General features: G+C 38.0%; 2 protein-coding genes across 2 annotated transcripts; both read right to left on the bottom strand.

Annotated features, from left to right (window-relative positions):
- Positions 1-3,877: 3,877 nt before the first annotated feature.
- On the bottom strand, positions 3,878-7,186 carry LOC109705962 (putative disease resistance protein RGA3). Its single transcript, XM_020226776.1, has 2 exons — positions 6,601-7,186; positions 3,878-6,487 (listed from the first exon to the last, which is right to left on the bottom strand). The coding sequence occupies exons 1-2, from the start codon at positions 7,184-7,186 to the stop codon at positions 3,996-3,998; spliced, it is 3,078 nt and encodes a 1,025-aa protein (XP_020082365.1). The 3' UTR covers positions 3,878-3,995.
- Positions 7,187-20,571: 13,385 nt separating this feature from the next.
- LOC109705966 lies at positions 20,572-24,517 on the bottom strand. Its single transcript, XM_020226780.1, has 5 exons — positions 24,172-24,517; positions 22,582-23,463; positions 21,798-21,998; positions 21,522-21,717; positions 20,572-21,040 (listed from the first exon to the last, which is right to left on the bottom strand). The coding sequence occupies exons 1-5, from the start codon at positions 24,301-24,303 to the stop codon at positions 20,859-20,861; spliced, it is 1,593 nt and encodes a 530-aa protein (XP_020082369.1). The 5' UTR covers positions 24,304-24,517; the 3' UTR covers positions 20,572-20,858.
- Positions 24,518-25,287: the final 770 nt, after the last annotated feature.

Below are 25,287 nucleotides of genomic sequence, written 5' to 3'. Positions count from 1 at the left end.
GAAAATACAACCCCTTTTGATAGCAAACTTAGTTCTGCACTCAAAAAAATTAATAAAATAAGTATCAAATATTGCCCTTTATACAAAGGACACTTTTTCTTTCTAGGTATTCTAGCATTGCTTGTGTTAGATATATCTCTCTTAAACCCTAATTTTTTCAGAGCATATTCTATTTTTATTAGCCAATTAAATTTAGTCCAAATTATTTTCTAATTTTATTAAAAAATATTTTTAATCTTAATGAGTTTTAGAAGAGAACATAGGACCGATCATTTATTGTTTTGTATATAGAAAAAGTAAAGTTGGAATAGCTTCGACAAAAACTTGTTTCCATTTTGCGGGTTCAATTAAATTACAATTATTTAAGATAATGTTCAATAGTATAGATAGACGTTTCTAATGTCCTATTGTTGAAAATTAGTTTGGAGCTTTAAAAACTTCAATAATATAGAGAGAAGTAGATAGATGTACACACCTGCCACCGTATCAACTAAAAAAGCATTATGAAAAGAAAAAGAAGAGATTTGATTGTTTTGTGCTCTCCTACTCAGTTTGCCCACTCCAATCCTAATTCGAAGGGTCCTTAGTGTTCGAATTTCGTTTGTTAATAGTTTCATATCGAATAATTAACAAGAAACTAATAAATTCGATGTTTATTAATGGATCCGGCCCAACAGGCTTAAGCTTTTGGGTTGAATGGATTTTTACTAGCGGAACGAGTCTTCCACTTCTCTAACTTTTAGATCATGTATTTTTACAAAAAAATACCCATAATATATAGGCAAATTTTATTTAACTGAATACAACACAACTGAATAACAAATAAACAAGAGGACAACAAGCCACTCTTTATTGTGGCTGATGATCACAAAAGGGTAGTGAAAATCTTCAAAAATATTATATAGGAGAAGCAACTAATTAAGAAATACCACCAAGCTACATGCAAAAGCCTGAAAAGCTACCAAGGCCCAAAATCCAAATTCAGTCACTAAAACCCACGATCACATTATAAACCCAGTCAAAAGCATAACCGGACCAACCGACAAAGCGCCCGTTTAGTATGAAGGCTTATCTATGCTAATAGACAAACAGAATTGGAACAAAAATATATAAAAATACACTTTTTATTTTTTCATTGGGGATCGTAGAAAATATATCGTAATGGACTCATCGCGATATGGAATGTTTTGCTATTCTACTTTCTTATTGTATTTTGCTTAGGTGTATGTGTATACATGAAAATTTAGATACCTTAACTTTATTTAGGCTTTGAGAAAAGAGAAAGAAGAAACATAAAATTGCAAGGGTCAATATCTGGGCGTTGTTTAAGGCCTATACTGGGCTGGATTGTGCGTATGAAACCAGGTTCAATAAAATCGCATGTTGACTTTTTGTCACATTTATAGAGTTAGGGTCCGTTTATAGAGATGTCAACGGGTCGGATTCGGGATGGATTTTTAAAAATCTGAACCTGAACCGTATTCCAAACCCGAAATCCGAATCCTAACCCGAACCCGAACTCGATGGATTTTAAAAATCCTTATCCAAACCAGAACCCAACCAAAAACCCGAAACCCGAACCCAAACCCAAAATCCGAACCTGAAACAATTATTTCTCTTTTCAATATTTCAAAATATATTATATTAAATTTAAAATTTTAAAATATAAATTCAAATATAAGATCAAATTTTCATATACATATATATTATAATGTAAAATAAATTTGGATTCGGATCGGGTTTGGGGTCGGGTACAGTAGTCAAAATCCATATCCATATTTATATCCGTCGGGTTTCTGTTTTTGATATCCATATCAGAAATCATATATATTTAGCATCGGATAAATTTGCTCCGTTCGGGTTTGGATTCGGATAAAATTTCGGATATTCGTACCTATTGACATCCCTAGTTTGGTATTAAGGTTTATCTAATGGAAGTGAGGCAAAAGCATACATAAATATGTCTTTTTTTTAAAAAAAAATAGAATGACATTGTTAGGAATGTCAATGGGTATGGATACCCGAAATATTACCCGAACCCGAATCCGAACGTGACGGATTTACCCGAGCTAAACGAATATGTATTCGGTCATGGATATAGAAAATAAAAACCCGACGGATATAGATACGGGTATGGATTTTATATTTATCCGACCCGAATCCGAACCCGACCCGAACCCGAAGCTGAACCCGAATAAATTATATATATACATTCTTTATTTTTATTTATTTATATAATATATAAAATATTTAATAATTTTTATCCTTTAGATCTTCATTCAACAGTATGGATTTTTAAACCCGCTAGGTTCGGGTCGGGGTTCGGGTTTTGGGTTTTTGGTCGGGTACGGATATGGGTATGGATTTTTAAAACCCGTCGGGTTCGGGTCCGGATACGGGTTTTAATTTGATTTTCGGGTTCTGATTCGGGTTTTTAAAAACCCGACCCGTTGACATCCCTAGACATTGTGGTATGCAGAAATCAGAATGCCATATTACAAGATATATTTTGAAATTTCTTTTCCAGTTTTCCACCTCTTTGATTAAAAAAAAAGAGCTTTTTTTGAAAAATATTTTCCATATTTCATGGAAAACTATTATTTTCATTTTTTGAAAAAAAAATTTAGAAAACTAAAACAATAATTTTTTGTAAAATCAAGAAATTTTTTTTAAAAAAACTAGTTTTTTCTTAGAACCAAATGGGCCAAAAAAAATTAGAAAAAAAGTTTCTCATGAAAAACATCTTTTCCACAATTTTGTCTTTATGCTTTTTCTAGAAACCAAACAGCAGCTAAGCAATGAAGCCTGGGTGCTTAGTTAATAGAGAGGTTCATATCAGCAAAATGTTCAGATTAGTTGGTTTTTTTTTCTTTTTCTTTTTTTTAAAGACTAAGTTGTTCAAATTATTGATACAGGTATAGCTAACCAAAGAGGGCTTTCTTTCAGGAAAAATACCAGTTAACTTTGATTGTGAATTAGTCAACGGGTTGAAAGTGATCGACAAACTCTCACAACAAAAAGATCATAAACCAATCTTACTAACAAACTGTCCCTAGCACAAATAGCAAACGACTAAAGGGTATGATAGTTGATATCTGAGGTTCGAAATTCAAAAATCTAGTTGCTTTACATTTCAAGCTAAACTTTTTTAAAAAAAATAAATGCAGCCGGTAACATGGTACATTTCTGTTAAAAAAACATAAACCGATCTGACTAATAGAACTGAAAGGATCAACTGAAGGATCTGACTTTTGATCAGTTGATTGCCTGTCAAATGTACTTATTTTTCAGCATGCAGATAGAATACATGCAATCACACAATAAATGGCTTTTGTAAATCCAAAAGAATATTTATACATTCCACACTATGATATTTCTATAATTGAGTTAAGATAAGGTGAACATGCAGAATTTATTCCAACTATAAACCATTTTGAGTTGACTATCTATTCTTTAAAAATTTTGATTTTAGTACTTAATTTATCAATTTATTTGATTTGAGTTACTCAACATATTTTTAACTTCAAAATTAGAATGCATCGCTTATCTTTACAGATTTTGTTAATATATTTCTTTTAATTTTTGTAACTACAAATTTATCAAAGTAACTAATTAACTTAAATTTTGAAGCCAACGTTCGTTGACTAAGTCAAAATAAATAAACTGAAAGATTTGATAATAAAATCAAAATTTTAAAAGATTGGATAACTGACTCAATTAATCCATAGTCCAGATAAGTTCTAGATATTTTTATCTTAAGATAATAAAATTCGCTTAAATGGGAGACTGAAGGGAATTTTAGAATAATGGAAATGAAGCACCATTATTGAAGGAAAAGTTTTATTTAAAAAAACAACCAAAGCTCCTTGGAATAGAGAGAAAACTACAGAATTGAGACAATACCAACATAAAAGCTTGAAGTACAAAACATCTAATCGATAAAGAAAAGAAACAAAATGAGAAGAGAAGTAGGAAAATTTTCACCGATGTTATCTTCATTGATTAGTTCGATAGCACCCACTTTGCTTGGTATATTCCAGATATGCTGATCTATCTTCGGTGTAGGCGCTGACACGAGAAAAGCACTCGATGATGGGCCAGTCTGGCCCTCCCTTGAGGCATCTCTGAATTAAGGCAGCGTTGCAGTGCATCACAAGTTGGAGGTTATTGTCGTGAAGATGCGTGCTTTGCTGGGCCAGTCTCAGCAACCATTCTGGGAGGGACTCCATAGAGTAGTCTTGCAACCTTAGGTGTTGTAGTGCAACCAAATTATCGACGCACTTCAGAGCCGAGGTGTCCCAAATGGTGAGCTTCCTTAGTGCAGGAAGATTTGAGATCCTTTCCATGCCATCATTTTTTAAGATTCTAAGCCTAGTAATGAACAGGAAGTCCTCAATTATGCTTAGGCTATGAGCTCGTTCAACTTTCAATCTCCAGAGTGCTCTGAGTTGCTGCAAACCTTTTGGAAGTGCTCTGAGTTTTGGGCAGTCTATTACATACAACTTCTCTAGACGAGGCATAACTCGCAAAGATGATGAGTTTCCTATTTCACTGCCAACCAAGGTCCATTCTTCCCAATTAGGCATGCCTATCAGGAAAAGACGTTCAAGCTTAGGAAAGGCTGTTGCTGCATGCACCCCATCACCAACCCCATTACCGAGTAATTCTGGACCAATAGTTACAATTGCCACAGCATTTTCGATTCCGAGATACCATAGATGCGGCAACTGGCCTAGAGGTGGAAGTTGTGAGCATAGTGTCAAACCTTTGAAAGTCACATATGTTAAATAAGGAAGATAAGTACCCAAAGATGATGACAGCATCCAACTTGGAATATGCTGATTGTAAAAGTTTTCGACCCATAATCGTTCTAAACAAGTTGGAGGGTGCAATTTCTCAAAGATATCTTCAATCTTACTGATCTCCTCCTTTGTGTATGGTGACACTTTTTCCCTCTTTGTCTGTGGTCTACAGGATATAATTAGTTCTTTTAGGAAGGCTTTATCTTCAAGTACAAAAGCCCTATTCCTTGGATGAGTTACTGTCAGCGGTTTATCTATTATGTCATCAGTGGACTGCACGGAATTTGCGCTCCGTTTCCCCCTCAAAATACATAATCGGAGCCACCTTAGTTGACCAAGTGATTTTAATTCTTCCAAGTCCCAACTATTTCGTCGGGTATTGCAACTATTGTCCGCATTAATAACGAATCCATCGAGGTCATTGAGCAGTTGCAGTCTCCCTATTCCTTCAGGGACACATCTCAAAGGGGTATGTAAAAGGCCAAGCCGTCTAAGACTGCATAAGCGAGTGATGCTCCTTGGAAGTGTGTTCAAAAATTTGCAATGTCGTAGGTTTAAAGTCTGCAAATTTTTTAGGAATCCAATAGAGTCTGGCAGATTGGATATGTTAGTGCGATTAAGATCTAGCAATCGGAGGTGTATTAGATTTCCCACACTATCAGGAACGCATTCTATCCCTTTTCCATTAAGAATTAAAACTTGGAGGTATGGAACTCTAGAGAAAAGATTGTGCTCAATTCTAGGTGGACTCTTAACTAGTAGTAAAGTGCTCAAGCGTAGCTGCTCAGTTTCTGGACCAGGGATTGTAACAATCTCTCCGCTCCCAGCAATTGACAAGCGGCGAAGCTTTGAGATTGCAGTAGCATCCAAGGACTGTGGGTCTCCATAGTAACTTTCATCTCGTGACAAATATTGACTAAGAGATCTCAAGAGATCGTGTACTTTGCACCTGCTCTTATCCACATGACGAGGATCAAGTTGTAGTAGACTCCTACGTATTAGCTCGAAGTAGTATTGCTCGGCCAACTCTTCCATTGTTAAACCTTCTTCTTGCTTGACAAACCCCTCTGCCACCCACATCCTGCGAAGACCCCCAATGCGGTGTACATCATCCTCAGGGTAAAGGCATAACGATAGAAAGCATTGCTTCAGATGAAGCGGCAAATCATCGTAACTTAAGTAGAGAGCACCTGTGAATTCCTTAGGAAGCTCACTCATAGACCAAGCATTGCTTTTGAGAACTTTCTCCCACTCTTTTCTGCTTTTCTCCTTGGTGGTTAAGACACCGGCAATCACTTTGATAGCAAGGGGAAGGCCGCCGCATTTGTTAACAATTTGAACCCCCACACTTCTCAAACTTTGCACATCTTCTCCTTCTTCTTCTAGATAGGTTTTCTTGCAAAGCAACTCCCAGCCTGAGGCAACAGACATTTTCTCCACCTGGTGAATGTGTTTCGCGCCCATTCTCATCGCAACGTTCTGGTCTCTTGTGGTCACCAGAACACATCCGCTAGCTGCTCCATTTTGCAGCGGGTTTCGGAGTAAATCTGTCCATACGTCCGATCGCCATACGTCGTCCAGCACAAGAAAGATTCTCCTCCCTCCAAGTGTCCGGCTGAGAATAGGAAGCAGTTCCGAAACCCGTTCGGCACTTCCGTGGCTGCCTCCTCTTTTCGAGTGATCTCCTGTAGCAGTTGAACAGCTGAATATTTTTGGGAGACGCAAATCCTAATTCTCACCTGGAAGTTCTCTCGGATTCTAGGATTGTTGTCCACCTTCTGAGCGAGCGTGGTCTTGCCGATCCCTCCCATGCCTGCTACAGCAATCACTTGAAAATTCCGTCGGTTGTTCGTGACTATCATCTCGACCAATTCGTCGGTAGCATCTTCGATCTCTCTCCCGACGACATCGGCCTCCATGATCTCACAAGTCTCGCGCGCGGACGACATGCTCGCCACTCGACCCACCGTCTTTACCGACTCAAGATTAAAGATCCACTGGTCCTTCGCAACCGCATCGATTCTATTGTTGAGGTCTCTAATTCTCTCGGCTAAGTTGTGACGAACTCGAATGCAGTTGAAGAAAGAGAATACAGGAAGACAGCAGAGAATCGACAGAACTGATGAAGATGCGGACGGCAGCTCATACCTGAGGTCGTCAAAGACATCGTTTGCTTCATGCAAGATACTTTGCAGCTCATTCAACCAAGCGGTATCTTCGGTCCTCTCCCGCCCTACTTTCTTCAGTGCGCCGTCGATCCGCTTCATCCTCCTCTGCAGGTTCGCGAGCTCTTCCTCCACTCCGAGAATCATCGCCACCTCATCTTGGATTAAAGCAGCGAGCTTCTCTGAGCAGTTTCCGAGAAGAGCGTCCAGCGTCGCCATTTGCGTGTTGGTGCTCGATCAAATTCTTCTTGCTTTGCAAAATGTTTCGAGTTCAGCTATGGCCAGAGATCTATGCTGCTGCTCTTGATTCAGAAGAAGATAGGCCTTTGATCAGTTGACTTAATTATACCGTGTTATTTTTATAAGCAATTGACAGAGACATCTTTGCACGTTCCAACGAACGGCTTTGTCAGTTGAGAACAATAGCTGTGTAGCCAAATTAATTATTAGTACCTCTTTGCACGTTACACGCCGTCCTGAGGTTTAAAGAATATTTTAAAACTATCTACATTAATGCTAGTTCGATTATCAACTTTGTATTATATTCCTACAACTTTACTAATAGAGAAGTCACATTTTCTTTATAAATCCTATCATTTTTTTTTCTTTTTTTCCTAAAAATTAAAAAAGTTAGTAAATTCTACAATTTTCGGATGAGGAGTTATATACAAAATACAACCCCTTTTGATAGCAAACTTAGTTCTTCACTCAAAAAAATAAATAAAATAAGTATCAAATATTGTCCTTTATACAAAGGACACTTTCTGTTAAAATCGGAACGACGAAAAATAGAAGCAGAAAATAATTTAATGCAAGAAACGAAAAGAAAAGAAGAAAGGGCACACCGATATTTATGTGGTTCGGTCAACGGCCTACGTCCACGAACGAATACGGAGCAAATCTATTACTATATACTAAACTAGAACCCTTTATGAACCCTTTGTGAGAATCTGACATGTGGTTTTCTATATTCTTGCCACGTGTCAAACTCTATTCTATTTATTATATTATTAAAAATCAAATTAAATCAAATTCAAAATTTAAATCTATCTATTACTATATACTAAAGTAGAACCCTTTATGAAACCCTATGTGAGAAACTGACACGTGGCTTTCTATATGCTTGCCACGTGTCATTCTCACATATAAATATAGATTTTCTAAATAATATCTCATTATCTATTTACTATTCTATGAGATATATTCTCAAATTCAACGGATATTACGTTGCGAAAGAATTGGCTCCGGGATATTACGCGTGCAGAAAGAAAAACTATATTCTTAAATTAAATGGTAAGGATGGATTAATAAAGATATTGAGAAATGAGAATTGCCAAAATTCACATATTGGCAGATGTGGATATCTATCTATCTATCTATTATATACTATTATACTAAAGTAGACCTTTTATGAACCTTAGTGAAGAATTTGACACATGGCTTCTATATACTTGCCCACGTGTCAACCTCTATTCATATTTTACTTATATTATTTACAAAATCAAATTAAATCAAATTCAAAAGTTCAAAATTTATTTTTATATCTATTTTAAGATTTAAATTCAAATGCGTTTAGTTCAAAATTTTTGCTGAAAATTAAGTTAAAAATAAAGATATTTTTGCAACTTTAAAACTTCATATTTGATTTAAAAGTTTAATTTTAAATTTTTAATATTTAAATTCAATACGCATCGATATATTTAATTCCAAAATTAATGATTATCGTCATTATTTTATATGAGAAGTGTAACTGGATATTATATAGGTGGATGTTTATGGATAGGTGGAATCTAATGAAGATATTTGGAAAAATTCACGGATATTACGTTGCGAAAAAATTGGGGTTCGATGCGAATTTTTTTTTTTTTTTGTTTTTCTTTCTGAGAACTATGGATAGCATGCTACCTGCTTCATTCCATTCGGAGAAGCACTGAATAGGCTTACAGGGGTGACGGTAACGAGGCCTCCGTGAACACGGAAATATATATATATATTATATACTATATATATATAATATATTATATTTAAAACTACATATATATATACTATATATATACATACATTATCTATATATATCATATATAAACAATTAATATATATATATACATAATTATACTATACATATATATATATATATATATTTATATATGTATGTATATCATATAATATGTATGTAATGATATATAATATAATAATAATAATATATATATGTTATGTATATATAATATATATTATATATGTATGTTTATTATATATATCTATTGTTATGTATAATATGATATATATATATATATATAAAGAGGGCTATTATGGAAGGTCGATCCAAGAGTCAATCAGAAACTTGAGCCTGCGAACCACAATTACTGGGTCAAACTGTATGGCTCGAAAGATAGCGTCGTTCCTAGCTTTCCAAATGGTCCACCAGCACGCTGCTAACTCGGGTAGCCCGTTCCTCCTACTTAGCCCCCCATCCCTACGCCTCAACCTATCCCAGACCCCAAGAACGTCATCGCCCAATTCCCCCGGCAGAACTTCTTCGAGTCCCGCGACCATTATATACCTGGTAAAGACGCATTGGGTGAACAGATGATCCACTGACTCTTCATGAACCCCACACAGCGCACAAGTCGTACTTCCAGGCCATCCTGTCAGACTGAGATTGACCGCCGTAAGTGTTCTTTTCTTAAGAACTAGCCAACAAAACACTTTGATCTTGAGTGGAATTCGGAGTCTCCAAATCAGGCTACCCCGTCCGTCTCTCGTGCCCCTGTCGTTCAACATGCGATAGGCTGATCGTACAGAGAATATATTATTATTATCCCATCTCCAACCTATCCTGTCCTCAGTCTGTCCAATACAAAAGCTAGAAACTCTCTCTTTGAACTTTGAGAGGGTGCGGCGCGAACTCAGCGATACTAAAGTATCCTCGCCCAGGATCCTACTCCAGTCCCAATCGTTGCCTTCAAAACAATCCCGGACCAGCATAGGTTTTTGATCCCTCTGTGTGAACAGCTCTGGGAAGGCCGCTTGAAGTGTGGTATCCCCGCACCATCTGTCAAGCCAAAAATCAACCGATGTCCCGTTACCCAGTAGATAGTTGGTCCCCCATTTGAAGATTTCCTTGGTGGCAAGCACCCCCTTCCACCAGTGTGAGGACGGGCGGAAACCTCTCCCCTCCCACAGCGGTCTTCTTCTTCGGTAATACAGATCTCGGATGAGCTTGATCCACGGCAAATTGGGTGCAGTATGAAATCGCCACCACCATTTGACTAGGAGAGCCGTATTCATGACGGCTACATCTAGGATGCCTAACCCACCTGCCCGTTTGCTCAAACAGACATTTTTCCATGCGACCAGACACCCCCTGCCAGGGATGTCGCATTGACCACTCCAAAAGAAATCCCTGCGTAATGCTTCGATACGCTTGATGACCCATTTGGGTGCCTTAAACACTGTCAGAAAGTACAGTGGCAGATTGGTGAGCACCGCATTGACAAGGATAAGCCTACCCCCCCTCGAGAGAAGTTTGGCCTGCCACCCATCTATTCTGTGCTGTAATTTCTGAACAACGCCTCTCCAGGCCTCCTTTGTGGGGGGTTTTGGTGAGAGGGGTAGACCTAGGTACGTGGTGGGGAGGGAACCAACTTTACAATCGAGCAACTGCGCAAGTCTCTCCGCTTTGCCCTCAATCCGTCCTAGGTAGTAAAGCTCGGACTTTTCTCTGTTGATTTTCAACCCAGATGCCCACTCGAAGAGATTCCACATCAGTCGAATATTTCTCATATAACGTTTTCTAGCCACGGAGAAAAAGAACGTATCGTCTGCGAACTGTGTGAGTGCCGTTAGACTTTCGTGTGAAGGGCCAATCCCCATGAAAAGGTTGTTTGAGATTGCCGTGCTGGACAATCTAGCGAGGCACTCCGCCACCAATAGGAACAGAAATGGTGAAAGTGGGTCTCCCTGACGTACCCCCCTCTTAGTTTTGATCCAGTTAGTGGCCTCACCGTTAACTAAAATGGCTACCTTAGCGTTGCATACACATTGTTTGATCCATTCACACCACTGCTCCTCGAATCCCCACCATTGTAGAATACTGAAGAGAAAGGGCCAGTAAATTCTATCGTAGGCCTTTTCGAAGTCCACTTTTATGCCGACTCCCTCAGTAGCCTCCTTACATCCCCACCCAATAATTTCAGAGACTGTTACATACGCATCGGTAATGTTTCTCCCTTTTAAGAAAGCAGATTGAGAGGGAGAGATTAACTCGTTCATAATAGCAGCTAGTCGATTAGCGAGGACCTTCGAAATGATCTTTTGGATTCCGTTTATAAGGCTGATAGGCCGGAACTCGTTGGCTCTTTCCGCCCCTTCTCTCTTAGGGATAAGACAGATGAAGGAGTAATCAAATGGAGTAGTCGAAATCGTACCTTCGTATAACTCTTGAAACACGTTGAGAATATCTTCCTTAAGGACATCCCAAAACGTTTGATAGAATCTTAAAGGGAAACCGTCAGGTCCTGGGGCTTTATCGCTACCAAGCTGGAAAACCGCATCTTTTATCTCATCGACAGCGAACTCCTCCATTAATCGGCTCGTCATGGACGCCGACACCCGTCTAGAGGTAAAGAGTGTACTCCAGTCTCCGAAGGAGTGCGGTGCTGTGTCGTCAGCCTTAAATAGCTGCTGAAAGTAGCGAAAGAAGTATTCCTTCTTACTCTCCTCGGATTGGTAAACACGACCATTGTCCGTAACGACTCCAATTCCATTGGCCCGCCTTCTCCTATTAGCAACACAATGGAAATATTTCGTATTGTTATCCCCCTCTCGCAACCAGTGTTGGTTCGCTCTGGCTCTCCACATAGCAGCTTCATCGTTTAGGACCTCTCGTAGCTTATCTTTTAACTCCTCTCTTCTCGCGACTCCCGCCTCAGGCAACGTTCCAAGTTCCTCGGCTATATCAATCGTGTGTATTTCGTCCATAAGAAGAGTCTTATGATCTCGGATACTATAGAACTCGTTCTTACACCATTCTTTAATCCTTTGTCGACAGTGTCTCAATTTCGCCGAAAAGGTGAGCACGGCTGAACTTTTATTCCCTCCCTCGGCCCACCAACCAGGTACCTTGGATTGAAAGCCGTCATGATTAAGCCACGCTTCTTCAAATCGAAAGATTTTCTGCCTTCCCTTGGTATCTCGCTGAGCCGACAGCAGAATAGGCCAGTGGTCCGATGTAACACGAGGTAACGCTACGACCTTGGATAACGAAAATTCCTGATCCCATTCTGTTGAGATTAGGAATCGGTCGAGCCTTGCCATCGTCGGGTTCTTTTGCATGTTGGACCACGTGAAGGATTGGTTCATCATCGGCGGATCTATAAGTGCCAGATCGCTTATAAGGTTGTTAAAAAGCGTCATATTTCTAGTGCTCCAAATCTTCCCTTTCCGCTCCTCTTGTTTTCTGATGCAGTTGAAATCGCCACAAATGATCCAGCAGCCTTTGCAAAACGATTTCAGTTGCGCCACTTCTGTAAAGAACTCCTCCTTCCCGCCCCACGTCGCGGGCCCATAAACGTTCGTGACGTAAAAATTAGTTCCAGACTTGGCATGCGAAAGTAGCACAGTAATCGAATATTTTCTCACTAGGACGTCGTGGCCAGTGAACAAACGCGAATTCCAACACGTGATGACTCCCCCCGATGTACCGTCGGATTCGAGATAAACACATTTGTTAAGGAAAGGACGACCGATACTACGCAAGAAGGAGTTAGACACAAAGGTCACTTTGGACTCTTGCAAACACACTATCCTATTACAGTGCTTGGAAATAACCGCCCTAACGGCGTTTCGCTTCGAAGAGCTGTTAAGCCCCCTGACATTCCAACAACACACACCTAGCATATTAAAAACTAAAGACACCTGAAACCCACCACCCAAAATGGTGCCCTAACCTCCTGCGAGGACCCACCGTCTACGCACGCCGCGCCAGAAACTCCTCGAAATTCCTCGCCTCGGCTTCTCCTAGTCTCACACCACAGAGCATGCTCTTCCGCGCTAAGGATTTGGCAGACTGGCCTCCCCCACTCCCGTCGCCTCCCTCTCGCATATTAGCCTTCCTGATCATGGCCCGCTGCAAGATAGAAGTCTTCCCGCCCACGGCCAAACGTAGGCTGCTTCTGGTACAGAGGGGCTCCGTTGACCCAGGCCTGAAAGCCTGAATTTCCAACACACTGCTCTGGTCCCCCCACTCCGCCTCCAAAACAGAACTCAGATCCTCCCCATCCCCCACTTTCGTGGGCCCCTCAGTAATTGTCAAAGGCCCAGCCCGGCCATTTTCGCAACGCAAGGCCTCTGCTATGTTGGATCCGCATAGGTCCAGGTGCACAGCTGGCCAGATCACGAGACCCAAAATGACCCCAAAAGGCAACAGCAAGAGCACGCATCCATAGGGCATCGAAGCCCACAGCTTTCAAAGCGAGACTGTCAATCACCTAGGCATAAAAGAGCAAGCACTTGATATGTGCAGGAGCCATCCAAGATCAGGGAAAAGGGAGAGTGCACAACTACCGCATAAACCCAATAGAGTGCCTCTCATTCTCTCGTAACCATAGCCCCCAACATCTCTCCCTATCTCTTGTATTAGCGCCCTCCTCTCCGTACGTCGCGCCTCCAAGACCGTTGTGAGCGCCCCAGTGGCCTCGAACGATGCGGCCGAACACCCCGACGGGCGTCGCATCCATCGCGTCGTCTGATCCATCGGCGGAAGATATTACGCGTGAGAAGAAAAATATTTGAAAACGCATAGATAGAAAATATGATATAAATACGAGAGTATTATTGTCACAAAAAGTGACAGATGTTTTTATTTTCAATCATTAGATAAGATCTAATGACAAAAAATTAATATCTTTATTTGAGAATAAATTATTACTTAGTTAATTATTTGAAATGATTGGTTGAAAATTATTGGATTTAAAAATATTAGTAAAAAAGGATAGAGGCATTTTTGGAAAGAGGAAAAAATTCAAAACTCACGCTTTTATAAATAGTATAGATATAGATATAGATATTGCATGTCACTTCCATACTATCACTCCTTCTGTAATTTTTACTTCGTAATTTTTTTTTTCTACTATCACTCCTGGAATTTTCTTAGTTCTTAGATGTCGATGCTTTAAAATAGAACATATTATTTTTATTTTATTATTTAAATACGAAGCAAATATTAATTTTTTTTCTTGGATGTCTTATTGTTCTCAGGATATGGCACTTGGGTATGATTCTATACGTGACATCACTCTTCTTGGAGACAAATGGAAGATCAAAGTCAGAGTGATTTGTCTGTATACTATGCCTGAATTTCATCATCCAGAGATGATGAATAGCCTAGAATTAGTTCTTAAATATTAATATTATTTGTAATTTTTCATATCAATTTTAGTTATCATTTTATTTTGCACATCAATATGCAAATGTGAATTGTTTTGCATACCAATTCATAGATAATAAAGTAGGGTTGAATTTTACTTTTTACTTAAGTATTTATTTTGGTCTATAATTTTTTTTCTCTAGTTTTTTGTACTTTAATATGTATTATTATTAAGATTGATAGTATATTTCTTTATTTGTTAAAAAAATATAATATTAATTAGAATATTTTTTTATCATCACATAATAACTTTTGTTATTTTATATTATTATATTATCCGTGTATCATACGGGTCAAAAACTAGTTAGCCTAATAAAATTCTTATCTGTAAGGAGATCCCTCATCTATTGGGAATTATTTATTATTTTATTGGTCCCAGGCTTGACTTTTAATTTCTTTTTTTTCGTATTGAGTTTTCTTAATTTGTTAAATTAAAAAATTAGTAAATTAAACGGCTACATAAGCTATTACCCATTAATTGTTATATTTTTATTTAGTAAGTAGTGATTAAAACTTATTAAGAAGAACAAAACGTACTATTGATAAATTTAAGAAATTTCTAATTTTATTCAATAAAATTTTTAAATTTTAAAAACTACAAGTGGAGGAAGTACATAGGAAAAAAAAAAGAAAAAGAGAGGCATTTAGAGAGAGAGAGAGAGAGAGAGAAGGGGGGGTTGTGTGTGTTTATTGTTTACATCATGCTCTACAAAGCGAGGTCCATACATGTCCTTATATTCTTTTTCTTTTATCTCTTTACTTTTTCTTTCTTTAAAAAAAAAAAAATCTTTTTAGTGAGGGCGAAAGGGGAAGGAGACTCAATAGTACCATAAATTTAAGCACCCTTTAGACTTATTAGTTGGCTTTAGATTCTTTACTTGAAAACGAAAAACTCTAAATACTTTATTTCTAAGTTAGATAATGCTTGTTTGTAATTTTTCTCCTCATCCTTAAATTCAAAGAATGACTATAACAAATTTTCTAACAAAATATCACCATATCTTTTACCTTATTGTAATCTTTCTCCTCATCCTTAAATTCAAAAAAAGGCTATAACAAATTTTCTAACAGTATATCACCATATCTTTTACTTAAGGTAAAAGTAAAAATTTGATTCAGGTATCTATTTTGAGAGGAAAAGATCAACTGGTTTTGAGCACCAAATTTTTATGTTAATTTTATATTTCTTTTTTTTTTTGTTGTGAATATACTTAATACAACCGAAAACATCAAATCACACCGGTCACTTTAGTAATAAACTACCTTCATTAAAAATAATAGTTTTATAATCACTAGAAACTAGAATACTGACTTATATATGCATTTCATAAGGACATCTTAATTTATTAGTTTAAGTTTTTGGATTGATTATGCTCTTTAACAACCTTTCTATTTAGGAGAGAAAAAGAAAAGCAATTTTTGTGCATCTTGTTCTGAACACTTAGATTATTATTATTATTATTATTATTATTATTATTATTATTATTATTTTGGAAGAAGTAGGAATATATGTGAATAATGTAATTTTTTAGCCAATGAAATAGACCCCAACAACTTTGTTCAATTTGGACATTGCACCATGTGTAGGTGCAAAGTGTCAACAATACAAAAAAAAAAAAGAAGCCAAGGAATAGACCCGGGTGGGACCCGAGTTAGAACCATGAAAGTGTTAGCTACTTAACCTATTTTATAACGTGCTAGGACCGGAAACTTAAGTATTCTCATTGATCTCGTGAAGTAAACTTTGGCCTAACGACTTTTATAAATTGCCCCATTATTTAATTTCCCCTCATTACACCCCCCCCCACACCACTTCTTTGAGCATAACCATCAACATGATCACCTTCTTTCTCTCTCCCAGATGCTTCTCCTCGAAGCTCTACTTAGTTCTCTTCTTTCTCTTAGCCATTTCAATTGCCTCGGCTCGGCCCGACCCGCCGTCGGTAACGGTTATTACGGTGCAAAAGAGTTCGCAACTCGTAGATCATGTGAAGCTCAGTCCATTGCATGTCGCACTCGCGAACAGGCATATCCCCCCGTCCGGCCCGAGCGACAAAGGCCACGGCGTGCCGACTACTAAAACACTTCAGTCGTCTTCGTCGCGGCCGTGAATTGTTTGTTGTTGGAATAGACCAGCATGTTGTAGGTGTTCACTAGACTTGGTAGATACTGATTATGTGTATTTATTCTTAGATCTTTTTTCCCCTCAAATTTTGGTCTTCTAAGCTTGGAATTTCTCTCTCCCTTTTGATTTCTTGTTTTATTCTTTATTGTGAGGTTCGTGACAAAATGTAAACATTGTCAAGATGATGCAGAGTAAACGAAAAGAGGTGCAGGGTTGTACATTGATTCTATTCCTTTTTCTTTTATTGGTTACTGTAGTGTTTTTGGGCTTTTAGCAAATGCTCTTAGTTATATAATCAGCAATAAGAAGAAGATACAAATCATTAGTTAAGTCTATATATGTTGTGCAATAATTGGGCTCACAAAGTATCTGGAGGGGTGCTACTGCAATGCGTTTCTATTTATGATGAAATGTGATCATAGGCTTGTGAGAGTATTTTTTTTTTCATAAAATAAGAAGCAATATATACTAGGATTTTGCAAGCTGTGGACATTGGATCTCATGCTGGATTGTGCTGCACAAAGCCAAATTTGTAGTAAATGTTTTTTTTTTATTTTTTTATTTTTATTTTTTCTGAGAGAGAGATAGGTAGCATGCTACCGGTTTCGTTTATTTTATTTAGAAATAAACTTAGCTAGAAATGTGAATCAACTAGGATTCGAACTTGGGACCTCAGATACCAATCACTAAGTCTTTTGCCACTTGCGCTAGAGACGGTCAGTAATTTGTAGTAAATGTTAATTTGTTGTTTTTCTGATTGGCTTGAATTAGCTGGGGGGAAATATTTTTTAAGTGGGAAAACTACTTTTGCATTGAAAAAGACAGACATTTTTTCACTTGCTTTTTGTTTTTGCTTTTAGCTATAGTTATTTATAATAGAGCACTTGGTAATTAGAAATGTTTGAAACTTTTGCAGCAGCAAAGCAGAAAGCGAATTTTGAGATTCAAAAATGAAAACTCTATACTGAAGGAAGGTGCCTTTCCTAATAACTCTTACAAATAATATTTTGTCGTACAATACTATATCTTACAACTTTATCAAATAGGCGGGTTTAACTTGTAGACTTCTACAAAATTTGGACCACTAGTTGTGTTTTATTATTAGAGAAATGATTTGGTACTTTATTTTATATAAAAAAAAATCTTAACCGTTGATTAATGAAGGTTAAAAATGTTATATAATTATGTAGCAGGTTAAAAGGTTATTTCATATGAGGGTATTTTTGTAATTATACTAGGCAAAGTTTTAAGAAAGTTTTGATTAATATCCCAAATTTAGCATTAATTTTGCACGAATTTAACCATTAGTTTAAAATTTAATTGATATCCCAAATTTTAGGCATTAATTTTAGAAATTTTAGAATTCTTCTAATTTAGGCATTAATTTAAATTTTAGGAATCGTAAAAATAGTAATATTTCTAAATATGTTGAATTTAAATATTTAATATTTAAATTTAAATAAGAGAAATTTTGTGTTACTATTTTAACAAATTTAATGTTGATAATAACGAATTCAATATATTTAATTTGTTTAAGAAACTTCTAAATTTTTCTAATTTATATATTAATTTTTTACCACAAATTTTTTTAAAAATTTAAATATAGGTAAAAAAAATTTAAATTCAATGTTGTAATATTTTTTAATAAAATATCTGTAGATTACGGATATGAAATGATAAAATATCTGTGGATTACGAATGTCAATGGGTACGGACATCTATAATTTTATTTGAATCTAAATTCAAATTCAAAAGCAAACGCAGTCGATTTATCTGTACTAAACGGATATAGTTTTGAATATGAATGTCAGAAACGAAAACCAGACGGATTTGAATTTGGATATGTATTTTGATTGTATCTGATCAGAATTTGAAACCAACCGGAATCCGAATTTATTTTACGTTATATATAATATATATATAAATATTTGATGTTATATTTGAATATGTATTTTTAAACTTTAGATTTAATTTAATATATTTTAAAATATTGTAAAGAGAAATAAATATTTTAGGTTCGGGCTAGGATTCGGGTTTCGCATTTTTAGTTAGGTACGGGTATGGATATGATTTTTTAAAATTCGTTGGATTTGGATTCGGGTTCGGGTTTTTGAAATTCGCCCCGAATCCTACCCCTTTACATCTTTATTATGGATGAAGAGGAAAGACCGAGAGAGAAAAATGAAACAAAGAGAGAATAGAGTTTGATAAAAGAACCAAATACTTTTTTTTGGGGTATCTAGTAACTCGTACCTTTCTCAAAATGACATGTTATTACATATTAAATTTTTAAAAAATTAAATCTGAACCGTTGAATAAAAATATGAATAATACCGAAAAATAATAAATATAGAAACAGTACTGTTATTATTAGTGTCAGAACCAAAGAGTGATAGGATCTGAATTCTGAACTGAGAAGTTCACCGCAGCATTAAAGAAGGTGAAACATGCTTCTCTTTTGTCAACAGCATAATGTGTGCCCTGAACGTCAACACAAAATATCCCTTCCTTCCACACGGCTCTTGAATTTTTGCTCACCCTCTCAGCCTCTCTCACTGTTTCACACCGCAGAAAGAAATTCCAGCATGGTCACAGATCACCACGTCAGCTGTGGACCGCCCAACCATCTGCCTTTCATCTAAAGAGAAGGATATATGATAGATGACATTGGCGGTCCACGAGCGGAGGTGACGGACACGGTCCAGCCAATAATTTCTCTTCATGAGCAAAGCTTAGTTCACACCAGCTGAGAGAGCGAAGTAAAGCCAATCTCTCTGTCTTTTGGTGCTAGGAATGAATGAATCATCCAGATCAAAGGTGCTGCGGAATTTCTTGTACACTTTCCCTGCATGCTTTATTTTTTTTTAATAGGAAAAAAGAATATAATATTATATATTATTATTTTGTTATATCCTTTAGCCTTAAGGGTGCGTTTGGTTCGAGTTATCCTGACAGGATTACAGGCAATCCTGCCAGGATAACTGTGTTTGGTTAATCCACTATGTAATCTAGTCGTTAATATAGCATTACAAATCGAGCAGGATTACATCAAAAATATTAACGGAAGGGGGGTCGTGTATCTTGCATTACTGAAACCCGTTAATACTACATATTATGTAAAATGATAATTTTACCCTCCAAAAATTTCAAATCTAATTAACAGTATTATTTTCATCTCTCTCTCGCCTTCGTCCCGGCCCTCTCTCTCGCACGCCGCTTTCTCTCGCTCTCTCTCGACGTCTCTCTCTCTCTCTCTCTCTCGCGCACGAACACCTATCATCTTCTATTGCGTCGTCCTCCCAAGTAATTATCACGATCTCCTTCCCTCCATTCGTCATTTCCGCAAAAAACAATATTCAAATGACTACAAATGGACAATTTTGGAAAAAACTATACTTTTATGTTATGATTACTAAATCTTATAAACTGAACCAAATATATTAATGCTATAAACACTGTAATCTAGTATTACATTACTGTATTAAACCAAACGCTCTAATACAGCATTAGTAGTAATCTCACGCCGAAATCCAACATACCTGGATATGTCGAGATACTTTGTAATATTACATAACTCGAACCAAACGGGCCCTAAATTCCCAGGGAAGTAACGTGAGCTGCGTGGAGATGAAGAGAAGAGATAAGTTTTCTGCGCTCAACTTGCCAAACTCTTTTTCCGCACAATGTGTGTGCATTTTGTTATTCTTAGAAATAGTCTTTTAATAGAACATGAGCAGAGTCCAAGATCCGGTCCAACACGAAATCCACGAGCCCCCACCTAATCAGGACGAATTAATGTCTCGCAAGGTCAAAGTTGGGTATGGGAATGTTATGGTCACGTAACTTTTATTTATACTTATGTACAATTGATATTTATACTTTCATATGTGAGAGTAGTGTTTCCTGTATCCCGTGTAAGTGCCACGAAATATGTATTACTAATATATGTGACAAATTATCTTACTCATCATCATTATCATCATCATCATCATCATCAATTAGTAAAAGAGTGCATCTCACAAGAATTATACACAGGCTCAGAGAACTCCGAAGTGATAATAAATGCACCACTAAATTAAGAATAACTGAATAGAACATATTTGCCCTATTATTTACAGAGAGTTTTATCATTATTTTATGTACACTAGATCCAGAAGAATCATGTTCATAAACCTGTATATGCACCAATGAATGACCTTTTAATAGCAGTCTTTAGAGCCGTACAATTGCTTAATTATAAGCGGTAATCAAGCCAAAGATAAACAGCTCGATCCGAAACAAATCATGCCGGTTCGAAGACTATGACACACGCACGGCGACGAATTCTAAATCAAGGATGATTACTTCTCCAGCTTTTCGAACAGGTCTGATAGGGCGCGATAGAGAATAGTGGCTGCAGGAGGCTTCGGTGTAGAGCCGAGAAGAATGTCCAATGCCTTCATTGGAGCACCATAGAAGCGGGAATTTTCTGAAGACCGGGTTGTAACTACGCTTCCATTAAGAGCACAACCTACAAATGCACCTGCAATCAAAAGCAGCTAGATGAGAGAGAGAGAGAGAGAGAGAGAGAGAGAGAGAGAGAGGAAAATAAATGAGAAGCAGGAATACAAATTCTATAATCTTTTCTTTTGTATCTTCTTTTTCAAGCACACCACTTCCTACCCAAGCCAAACATAAAACGCTATTGAATAACTGAATATTCTCTTTGTTTAGGATATGTTTAACCTAAAAAGAAAAGGTAGCAAAATCACACGCGCCCACATCCCCTGATTCTGAAGTAACTCATCTGGTAGCCAAATACTTCCCTTATTAAATACTACAGTTAAAATTTTTAGTTGACCATATATATCTCTTATGTGATTTCGATTGAAATAATTTTAATGGAAGTTGCAGCCCGGCCAGATATCAGCATAAGAGAAACGAACAAATTATGATTTTCCCCAAAAGTCTCTATGATGAACATCTGATCGCATACGTTATAGGAGTAGTAAATCAAAGCACACCTTTGCTGCAACTGTAAGTGTAGCATGCGGCATAACCACCGTCACCTGCACGGAGATCAGCCTCAGCTGTTCGTCCAACAATACCAGCAGCAGCACTAACACCAGCCCCAAACGACAAATGTGCATCTCCACTGAAGGTTTTGATGGCATCTTTGTTCCTCAGCACAATTATGAAGTCGGTCAACTCCCCTCCAGCCTAGTAAAACAATTAGCACAAATATGTCATATATTACTACCCTATATTCATGAAAATACAATTCGGTGAATGTAGTTAACCTGAGCTCCCCATCCAAGGCCAAAAGTAGAAATGGCAGAGGGTGCAGACCAGGAACCGTCCTCCCTACGAGCAACAACCAGCCCAGTCCCGATTTTGTATGTTACCATCATCCCAACCTTCACAACAGTAAGTATTGCAAGGCCTTTCGCTTGTTTGAGAATGGAATCAGGGATGGATTTCTCCGGTTTCAACAAGCCCACCTGAATAATGTTAAGCATGTGTTCCATTAAATATAACAAACTCAATTTTAATTCTTTTAAGATCACTCTACTGTCCGTAGAAATTATAGCAGGCAAAAACCTCATCATAGTCATCCAATCTTTTCATTGACAGTAAAGAAATTTTACAAATAACCATTATGAATGACGAATATAATTGAAAATTCAAGAGGCACGAAGACTATCTCTACGGTAGCAATCCTCAGCAAGATTCCAAATCCTTACCAAGGAATAGGCAATCGCCCAACGCAACAGAAATTAGTAGCACAATAAACTCATTCCAGGACACCACCTTCATTACCATTTTTACCTCTAAGTTATAGATTGCATAGAAATGCATCGACCCAAAGAACTAGAGACGTCTAAATCTAGCATTTTTTGGTCATGAGAAGACACAAGTAAATAAACTGTTATGAAATTGAGAAGCCAAAGTAAGAACATTTTCTCGCAAATACTTCATATTTTGAGGGTAACTAACAAGTAGTGTGGTAAAAAGATGTTCTGCAGAATAAGGTCGGTCCATGATTCAATCAACTAAGACATTACATAAGAATATAAGGTTTACCTTACAATAACCACGAATTGTGTTTGCTGCTTTGTATATCTCGTACTCCATCGTCCGTCCCCAAGGGAAGTTCATCCATGATCTTAAGGTGCTGAGGTCAGTCAGATCATGAGTGGGCAGTTGCGATGCACGACTAACCTGATCCATAAGATAAGCCTGCACCCCCTCTAGTCGCACACAGCATACATCACACACCCGCTGAGGCTCGTTAGTTCTAAATTTTGGAGGCAGCAAGCTCCGGCCTTTTGAACACTCGCTGCAAAATAGCCCACCACAAAACCGGCAATGATGCCTAGAGCACATTATGGGATGAAAGCGGACATTACAAAGCATGCAAGAAGTTGACACACTGTCGGGCAACCACTTTGTTGGCTCTGTGTCGAGGATCTCCTTTGCATTACCGAAATTGGCTTCTGACAGTGTCTGGGCCATTTCCTTCCAAGCTTCTGAAAGAAGTTGGGTGGAAACCCACGATATCCCACAATTTGCGAAATCACCAGAAGTGAGAGCCCTTACTTTGCCTCTTGCCGTAAGAATTATTTCAGAAACCACGTCCCACATTGTCATTTCCTTGTCTTCAGCGAAAAATTGGTCCCATCTGATTTCCTCATCAGGAAAGTATCCACCATTAGAACCAAAGCCCCTATGCCACTCCTCATGATCCCTTTCAGTCATTGGTGGGACAGAGACAGGTATCCAAAAGCCGGTTTCTTCATAAAGTGGGGAGTCGTAGTAGAAGTATTTCCCTGGCTTTCCCTTTACAATCTCATGAGCTGTATCTGACTTCGAATTAGAAGCTTGGCCTTCGGCCGTCTCTGAATCACATGATGTATCATTTATCAAAGGAATGTTGTTGGTTTTCTCCTCTGTTATTCTAGGAACCTAGAAAAGTAAGGTCATAGTCAGAGATATTAAAACTGTTTTACCTGCAGTAGAAGCAAATCAACAACTGCCCAAAAAAACTACAACTTAAGTAAACTCAGGTTATAGAAACTACTGTGATTTTCTCATTTTAACTACATCCATGCCTATCATGCTTAAGTAGGAAATGAAAAGAATGGCTTAGCAATGAGAATAGAAAGTAAAGTGGGCAAAGGACACTTAATTTCGGTACAGAGCTATTGTTTCTGCAATCCACTCCCATACAAACCACTAATTTCGGGAACAACATGTGAACTGAATATGTACTTCAAATCACTAAATTTTTTCCAGTGCTCAGCAGTTAGAATTGCCGCATCTGTGGGAATTCTATAAACAGAGTAGCATCATAACATGCTCCCAATAGAAATCATAAACATAAAAGGGTCATCGAACTTATAAGTCAACTCGATCACTACACAAATCTGTGAATTTTCTTAAACATCAAAACACTAAATTTATACGCTTTGAGAATTTGCACGGGCACAATCAACAGAACACAGTTTTTATGCTTTGAGAATTGACATAAGCATCGCTTCTATTTAACAACAGATATCAAGGGGAATCAAAAGCTACCCAAGGAAATCTACTCACAACCCCAATTCCACGAAATCAACTAGAAATTTAGGCAAATGAATCGGAATTAGAGCCAAGAGAAAGGTAATACGTCACCTCGTCCCCTTCGTCATCGGGAATAGAAGAAGCTCTAGGATCCGCCGCATCCAAGGGATCGGATGGATCCTTCTCCGGCGCCCGTACATCGCAATCTTCGATCACGGGGTAAAGCTTCTCCGATTGCGCCATGAGTTCGCGATTAGGGTTCGACACGACGACGATGGCGATAGCTTAGCTTTGCCCTATCGTCAATGGTGCTCGATCATGGAGGGAGAAGAAGGAGAAGAAGGAGAAGAAGAGCGGATTCTTCGGGATTCGCGCAATTCGAACGAGGGTTTCGATTTGGGGAGGAAGAAACCAACGAAGGAGAGGCGTTCGGTTGAGCAGGATAGACCCCAAAGACGCAAACTCGGTCGCGGATCGATAAAACCCAGTCGCGGGAGCAACAGTATAATCGAAGCATATTGGGGATCGAACTATTGTGCGGATGGTTTCGCATGCGGTCGCGTGATATCCACCGTTTGATTGTCCAGTGCTCAATCTCTGCTGTTCATTAATGATAATGAACGGAAGAGATTTGCTTGCAGGTGAATCTCACCCTGCCCTAGCGGAAATACTGTAGCTTATAAGAGCCTGGAGATGGTCCACCACGTCATCATGAACCATTTGACAGTTTTCCTCGCGGGGCATAAATAGCTCTACGGTCCACGAATCGCCTAGTGAACTGAGTCCATGCAATGATTTCTACTCGAACACTAAAGTAGGCCCAAGCCCAACACTTGGCCCGGTCTACACCGAGTCTATTGGGCCAGATTAGGCTTCAAGCCTAGCTTTGGTGAGGCTATAGGCCCAAAGCTTAATAGTTGTAGACCGGGTCCATTACCACAACAATAGTTTTCATGGCCCATTGAGGACCAAAAAGGTCACTTATAGGTTCACCCATGTGATCTGAACCTATAAATTGTTCCAGTAGTAGAGATTTGTTAAAAGATCAACATTTATCAATATGTGAATGTTGACTATTTGGTGAAGTAACCGACCGTCCCTAGCGCAAGTGGCAAAGGGCTTGGTGGTTGGTACCCGAGATGCAAGTTCGAATCCTAGTTGATTCACATATTCAGCTAAGTTTATTTCTAAATGAAATAAACGAAGCAGGTAGCAGCGTGCTACCTA

Source organism: Ananas comosus, unplaced genomic scaffold (genome assembly GCF_001540865.1).
Source record: "Ananas comosus cultivar F153 unplaced genomic scaffold, ASM154086v1, whole genome shotgun sequence".
In the NCBI taxonomy this organism is placed as follows: Eukaryota; Viridiplantae; Streptophyta; class Magnoliopsida; order Poales; family Bromeliaceae; genus Ananas; species Ananas comosus.
Note: the sequence above shows the minus strand (reverse complement) of the source record. Positions and strands in the feature narration are given on the sequence as shown.